Raw genomic sequence first — 8,553 nt, forward strand, 5'->3', positions numbered from 1 at the left:
ACAATAACTTAATTTAAATTTGTGAGTATTATGTTGCTTCTAAGAACTGATATTTTTTCCTGATGTTTTTTGGGTGAATACAGAAACTTCTGATGCTCTTAAAAACATTAGACACCATCCACCCACTGAGGTCTGAGGGATCTTGCCTCTCACTAATCCAGGTGATGCTATTTTTTTACAAATTCGATTGGTCCCTGGGCATTTATACGGATCTCTTATTTTGACCATAGGTTACCATGGCAATGTATCCCAGAAAAACCTGAACCACCTTCATAAACATAAAACTCAGGACTGGAGCTCAAGTTAAATCAATAAGGCCTCAATACTGCTTTGTTGGACAGGGATTTAGTGAAGGTGATCAGGACTGACTGCCAGCTACCAAAACCCTGACATGTAATTCTGAGCTTTCCAAGACATTTTGGATTCATTTAGGTTAATTTAATCAAAAACCCGGAAAAAGTGAAAAACAAGAAAGCAGGAACTGCATTTGTTGTTACATAATTACTGGAGCGGTCAGACAGCTCAGCGTTTGTTTTTATACATTACTTTTTGTTTCACTTTCTTTAATCTCTGCCCACTTCTAATCTATGCTTGTTGAAAGCAGCATGTTCCTTTGTTAGAAGCAAAATAGTTTGCAAAGGATTTAAATGAGATCTGAAAGTTTATTAAACAAATACGCAAAAAACAATAAATCGAATTAAACTAAAAGGGTGAGATACTGGTGACGTGTACAGGTCGGCCCCGCCGAACATTTTTCAAACATTCAGAGAGGTTTCGGGCGCTGATTGTCACGCACGGGTGTAAAAATGAAAGTAGAGACTGTGGCTCTGTCCAGGTCAGGAGCGAAGCTGAAAAGCAGGTCGGACATCGTCTGCTTCGTGTGTCTTGATCGTGGATTTGTAAAACCTGATGTTTCCATACTGAGGTTTTTACTGATGCGCCAAAACATACCTTCGAAAATGTAGTCCAGTTTTTTCAGCTGTAGTCCTAAACCAGAACTAACAATAACAATATTAGATTAAATGTGTGAAAACACAGGTGAGAGTGAATCATTTACTTAAAAAAAAATAAATGAGAGGGAGAGAGAAAGGCAAGGCAAGTTTATTTGTATAGCACAATTCAACAACAAGGTGATTCAAAGTGCTTTACAGAGACATTAGAAACAAAAACAAATAAAAAGCAGGATTTAAAATTGATTAAAACAAGCAAACAAACAAGAAAGCAGGAACTGCATTTGTTGTTACATAATTACCGGAGCAGTCAGACAGCTCAGCGTTTGTTTTTATACATTAGTTTTTGTTTCACTTTCTTTAACTATAAATCTCTGCCCACTTCTAATCTATGCTTTTTGAAAGCAGCATGTTCCTTTCTTACAAGCAAAATAGTTTAGATTGGATTTAAATGAGATCTGAAAGTTTATTAAACACAAAGCAAAAAACAATAAATCGAAATAAACTAAAAGGGTTTGATACTGGTGACGTGTACAGGTCGCCGCGCCCTGCTGGACTTTGAAATGAACAAAAACATTTCTAATAGCTGAGGTGTACATGGGATCAAGGTCGATAGGTGGTAAAGTGATTTTAAGCCGTTTTCGTTTATATATTCTTAAAACTTACTGGTCGAAGGCAAAGTCAGATCTTGGCAGGTGCAGTCGGTGGATCACACCGAAAAAGGAAATCAAGACTGAAACGTTAAGGAAGCTTCAGGTAATGTAGACCGTGAACATTTGGGTTATCTGCAGAGAAACATTTTAAAACATTTGTAGAGAACATTTTAAAAATATGAAAGTTAAGAAAAGAAGAGCTTACAGAAACAAATTCTTTCTTACAAACTTTTTAGAACTCCCGTTTGCACCCAGGCGTCAGCGGGCCGTGTTTGTCTGTAACGATTAACATTTCTCTGTTAATTAAAGAAGGGTTTATTTTTATTTTTATTTTTATTTTTAGTTGTGGCATGAACATTTTTGTACAGAGCGCACATCCAGAGAGATTTCGGGCCCTGATTGTCACGTACGAGTGTAAAAACGTGGCTCTGTCCAGATCAGGAGCGAAGCTGAAATGCAGGTTGGACATCCTCGGTCTGTTAAACACACCCAGGCTGTTTACAGCGTTGCGTCCTGTTCCAGTTTCACTGAATATGCGCATATTTCTTTTTGCATACTTTTGGATCAAGCTGGAATATAATCATCCAAACAACCGAGATAACTTTGTATCGCTCGCTTAAAAAACAAAAACAAAGAAAAATAATTAATTGCTTCGTGTTTCTTGATTATGGATTTGTAAAAACTGATGTCAACAGTAGTTCTCTACAGGAGTAAAATAACAACATCAGTTTAAATGTGTGAAAACACATGAGCCGGAAAAGAAAAATAAATAAGAGAGAGACAAATAAGCTACTTGGCTCAAATAGGACAATATATTCATTGCACTTATTCAATAAAATTCAATGATTAAATAATAAAACTATTAACGAAAAATGAAAATATAGTTTAAGCTGAAATGTCCGAGTGAAACACATCTTGTTCATTGGTTTATGTTATGTTAAATTCTTTCTTGCCTTTTTCTTTTAACGTCACTTAATCAGGCTCTGATGCGTTCTGACACTTTTGTGTTCTTTTTACTTCCTGTATAAACACCAGCTGGTGTGTGGGGAAAACGTGTGCTCATATTTTTTGTCTGGTCACAAGTGTTGGTGACAGAGTGGAGGTTGCTTCAGTGTACTGCTGTGTAGCCTTTGTAAGTAACTTCTCTCTCACTGAACATTTTTTTCCAGCCAGGTACTTTCATGTGATGCAGCCTCCATGCTGTGCAGAGCCCTACAGATGTTATATGATATTATAATATTTGTATACATTTGTTTAATTAACGAACTCGAATGAACTCTGCTGGAGTAAAAGATGATTATTTAAGACCTTGTATGTGAGGAGCGGGATTTTGAATTCAATTTTGGATTGTTTTATTTATTCAATTCTGTGTTATTTATTTGCAATTCCAAATCTTAACCACACAGGTCCACTACAAACCATCTCAAATCAGCATTTTCAATCCGGGATTGCATCTTGTTTACATTAGACAAGATGCCCCTCCCTGAGCCTGGTTCTGCCGGAGGTTTCTTCCTGTTAAAAGGGAGTTTTTCGTCCCCACTGTCACCAAAGTGCTTGCTCATAGGGGGGTCTTATGATTGTTGAGTTTTTCTCTGTATGTATTATTGTAGGGTCTACTTTACAATATAAAGTGCGTTGAGGCGACTGTTGTTGTGATTTTGCACTCTATAAATAAAATTGAATGTGTAGGCGTAAATAATGATTTGTATTTATTCTGTATACACACCAGCTACTGAATGATTCTTACAGAATAAAACAAAGTCTACAATTGGTTTTCCAGGTTCAAGAAAGTGACGGATACCATCAGAGCCAAAAAGAAGACTGAAGCAGCTTCTTTAAACAAGAGACATTTAAAGAAGAAAAGATGAAGTGTTTATTTAAGAACAGACACTTAAAGGAGAAAAAGAGAGAAATCACTAAAGTTAGAGATGATCCAATAAGTGAAGGAAAAACAGAAGAAGACACAAATTATGCATTTAAGTCACATGATGAAGAAGGTGAGGAGGATGTAAGAGCAGGTTGGTGCTTCTTTCTCAGAAGGCCCTCCTGTAGGACATACTGCATCAGTGATGAAAACATCAGAACAGAGCTGAACACAGACGACGACAATGATGATGATGGTGTCTGCAACAGGAGTATTTCACTACCTAAAGAAAAAACGATTTCAGCTGATAAACGTGGATTCCAGAGTTTACGTTTTAAGTGGAAGAAGTCAGACAGAAAGGAGAACCGTAAACCTTTAAGCCACAATCCTTCCCCATCACGGGAGCCGGCAATTGTTTGTAAGGAGCTCAAAGTGGAAGACAGTGATTTTAGACAGTTTAATTTGTCTGGCTCTTTTAATGTTGTTTTGCATGAGATGGAAGATTCGCAAGAGGAACAAAACACATCTCACCAGTATACTGAAGGTAAATGTGGTGAAATTAAGTTTGGCTCCACAGACCTGATGGGCAAGACTTCATCACCCTGTAAATCCACTAGGTTGCCTAAATATATAAGTGAAGGAACAATTGAAGAAGATGGTTGCAGAGTTTCTTCTCCATGGATAAAAAACAAGTCAAGAGAAACAGATCCTCCTGTCATGACTAAGAACATGTCATCAACCAATACCCTTTCACAGAGTTCTCATGTACAGCTCTCCTCCACAGATTCCTGCTACTTGACTCGTTCTCACAGCCTGTCTTCACTGACCAAAACACCAATCAAGAACTTGATACAAGCAGCAAGCTCACCTGACATGAGGTTAAATGAGTTTACACCAGTTATCACTGATGATTTTGATGATGAAAACTACACGTTCCAGTGCTCCTGTCCAGGTCTGTACCAGTGCAGTGTGACCGGCCTGGTGTTTGACATGAAGGCAGAAGGAGACGTGGTTTACAGGACTGTCCCTTGGAACAGGAGGCTGCTGGCCCAACACCACAAGAAGCCTGCAGGACCCCTGTTTGACATCAAATGTCAGCAGCAGTCTGTGTGTCAGCTTCATCTCCCACACTGTGAGCTCATCTCCACAGGTGGAGGTCAGTTCTTGCAGGTCGCTCATGTGAATGATGAGGGTATCGAGTTTATTACCCCCCACAAGATAACAGAAAGTCATGCTTTTATAAACATCACAGGGTTTTCTGGTTATGGTAATGTGAAGGATGAAGACTCTCCCCCTGACCCAGTCCAAGCTTTGGTTCTGCTCTTCTACAAACCCCCAGTTGATCCTGATCTCAGATCTGTCCTCAGTGTGTTCATGCTGCCACGAAATATTGTGTTCAGCAAAATTCTGCGTAACAGGAAGACGTCAGACAAAACTGAGAGATACATAGAGACATCATCTCACTGTAAACTGCACCCAAAGCAGGTTTACACTCTGGTCACTGATCTTGAGCATGACCTGATTAAAGTTCAACCCAAAGAAGCTGATTTTGATGAGGAGCACCATGAAAGCTACTTCCCATCATTTCAGGTAGTCTTAAAAAAAATCCTCACAGATATTAACCTGAGTCTGGGAGACAAGAGCAGCTCCAGCTGTGTTTGGGAAAGAGAGGTTTGTCTGTTGCCCAGCGGAGGGAAAACTGATACTTTGGACACTGATCCAATAAAGAGACTATCAGCTCTACGGAGCTGCTTCATCAAAAGTATATCAGGACCTGTTCTCAGCATTCTGATGGACAAACTGCTGGATGAAAAGGTCCTAACTGATGCTGAGATGGATGCAGCAGACGTCATACAAAACAGAAGTGACAGAGCTCGCTTTGTTATCGACACTGTGAGGAAGAAAGGTGAAGCTGCCAGTTCACAGATGATTGAGTTTCTGTGTGAGCTTGACCCCTTCCTCTGTGAATATCTTGGGTTGGTCTGACGCATCCATGTGAACAGACAGTAAGAATAATTACATTTATGACGCATTTCTCTAGTGTGTGTCATGCAACCTTTTTTTAAATTATTTTTATTACCATTGTCTGAATGGATTTTAATGTAACTTAAAGTATGAAACTCTAACAGCTTGTGAACTGATTTCAGTACTTTTTCATGAATAGTTATTATTAATTATTATTACATGCATACAGATGAATCCATACAGAAGTATCTGTATGGATATGTCTCATGTATATGTGTTTCAGAATTTTTCATGAAGACAAACAGCAGCATGTTGCTTTGTCTTTAATTATTTGCTTTTATTTTTTTGTATATACAGAGCTGTTTAAAACATAAGGATTTTTTTTTATGATTGAATGTGAATCAGTTTTTTCTGTCAGGTATTTATTTCACCATGAGTTTTCTTGTACTTTTCATTGTGGACTAATTTCTACGGTTTTTTTCTTTGTTTGAAAAATCTAAAAGATGCAATGTCTCATCTTATTTTTTCTCCCGAGTTCCTCAGTGCATTTCTGCAGCTCTGATAAAACAGTGATGCCAAATGTGACTTATGAATATATAAACAGCTCTATGAAAATTATGCACCCACTACTGCCGTGTTCAATTTGTCATTCATTTTTATTTATTCAACCTTAAAACCTTGCACAAACCCCTTTTTAAATCTTATATAATCAACTTGTAATTCAATTTTTTGTGCTTTATATCATATCATATAGATGCTCTATCAGCTTGACTGCGAAAACTTTGAGCGCTCACTGCTCACATTTAAATTTCGGTAATGACACAGGCTCTGCTTACCTTCATTTTGAAGGCCTTCTGTGAGCGTGAGTTGTCTGCAGTTCTGGTATCTGACAGCAAATCTGTGAGGAGCCTTTCCAATTCTCCTTTCTCCCTCTTGCAGCCAAAAAACTCACACAGGGTCACCAATTTGTCAAGCCCCGGGACGTCGGGCTAGCGATTTTTCCAGTCGGGCTACCAAAATCTATCTCTTCCTTGCCCGTCGGGCTGTCATAGGAAGGAAAAATATATGTCAATGCTTTTGCATTCTTTCAGAAATGTAGCTGGGTAATTATGTCATTGGCATCGGTGAGCCACTGTCAATATGTGACATATTGAAGTCGCGTTTGAATTTGCGCTTGTTTTTTTGCTTTCACTTTGCAATCGTGCGGACTGTGTATAGAGAGCGACAGCACTGATCTGTGAGTGATGATAATTTGTGCACCAATTCCTCTGACATCGTCTTATTAATCGTTAGCTTACTATGCAAACATGACAAGTGAAATCTCCCGCAGCTTAAACATGTGAGAGGTTGATCGCGCAGAGAATCGCTGAGCTTATGTGAGTGAGTGTGTAAAAGCATTTCAGTTCTGCTGAGCCAAATAAGACAGGTCAGGGTGAAGAAGTGACAGCCAAAGAAAAGCTTACCACAAAACGGAGAAGTTATGACAAATCAGACTATAAGGCAAAAAGAAAGTGCAGCTTTATGGTTTCATGGACAAAATAATTTCTGTGGCTGCAATATGACGAGCTAAATAACCAGGGCTGCACATAAGTGGTCCGCAGGTGCGCATTCGCTGTCAAAATAAAAAACACGCACAAGATAAGGAGTTGCAACAACGTGTTTGCGTACATAAGATTTTCAGGAGGACAGACATTTGTTTAGAACTCTTAAAGATGTCGAAGAAGCTCCTTTAAGCAATTACTGTGATGTTCCTCCACCTCCAAAGAAATGTCAGAAGGCCGAACCACAAAAGAAGCGCGTATTCTCGGAAAAGTGGTTGCAGGAGGTGAGCTGGCTTCAAACAAATGATGAACGCACAGAGATGTGGTGCAGAATGTGCCGTGAAAATTTAATAAATGACAAAAAGGCATGAACATTTTTTTTGTATCGAAAAAATATCGAACCGTGAATTTTGTGTATCGTTGCACCCCTATATATATATATATATATATATATATATAACCTATATATATATATATATATATATATAGGTTATATATATATATATATATATATATATAACCTATATATATATATATATATATATATATATATATATATATATATATATATATATAGGTTATATATATATATATATATATATATATAACCTATATATATATATATATATATATATATATATATATATATATATATATATATATAACCTATATATATATATATAGGTTTTTTTTGTTTTTTTTTAAATAGCTTCCTGAATTTAGAGTTCAAATTTTTACTTTTAATCGTATTCCTATTCCTCTTTGATTAAAATCTGAGTTTTAAATAAGTGTGTACATAGTTTGTGGTTGTGTACTCAATTTATCACCTTTTTCTTAAGTGATAGATTAACCCATTTTGATGTGACCAGTGTGACTTTTGGAAATCCCTGATGAATAGACCACACGTGTATACATTGTCACGCAGAAACAAGAGTGTTACATGCGAAACTTTAAGAGGAGAATGAGTGTCTATGGTTGTTTGCATGAAACTCAATACGATCAGCATCTGTTGATTGTTTCTGGGGCTCAAAGCTACACGCAGGGTCTTTCTGCATCTCTGATGATAATGTTTCAAATATTTCAAAGAAGATTAAAGGTGGAGGAAAGAGGGAGAGACTTCAAAGGAAAACGGTGCTGCACCCTGGAACAAAACAATTTTCTAATTTACAGATCAAAAACTAACTTTTAAATGTATTCATATTTTTCTTCTTTTTGATTAACATCTGAGTTTTAAACAAACAAGTGTTTATGTTGTGGTTATTTGTGGCCTGAACATTTCTTTACTTATTTAAACCACGTCCTCTTTTTTTGAGGCGATGCCATTTACCCATTTGTGGTGCAGACAGTGTCAGCGTTTGGGAATCCCTGATGAACAGACCACACATGTATACATTGTCACGCAGAAGTACAGACTGTCACCCGCAAAACTTTAAGTAACTCGAGAATGAGCGTCTTGTGATGTTTGCGTGGAGGATGAACCAGAATAAACAGGACAATCGACTGTTGAGGGAGTAGCAACAGCTGCTGTTTGCTTAGTTGGCACATAACATTGAATAAATGATAGCCTTAAACTTTGCTAC

General features: G+C 37.5%; 1 protein-coding gene across 1 annotated transcript; it reads left to right on the plus strand.

Annotated features, from left to right (window-relative positions):
• Positions 1–1,454: 1,454 nt before the first annotated feature.
• On the plus strand, positions 1,455–6,383 carry LOC145430995 (NACHT, LRR and PYD domains-containing protein 1b allele 3-like). The gene is made up of 2 exons (XM_080306225.1): positions 1,455–1,706; positions 3,384–6,383. Exon 2 carries the CDS (start codon positions 3,468–3,470, stop codon positions 5,451–5,453), a length of 1,986 nt encoding a protein of 661 aa, XP_080162351.1. The 5' UTR covers positions 1,455–1,706; positions 3,384–3,467; the 3' UTR covers positions 5,454–6,383.
• Positions 6,384–8,553: the final 2,170 nt, after the last annotated feature.

This window comes from Astatotilapia calliptera, chromosome 9, assembly GCF_964374335.1.
Source record: "Astatotilapia calliptera chromosome 9, fAstCal68.1, whole genome shotgun sequence".
Taxonomy (NCBI): domain Eukaryota; kingdom Metazoa; phylum Chordata; class Actinopteri; order Cichliformes; family Cichlidae; genus Astatotilapia; species Astatotilapia calliptera.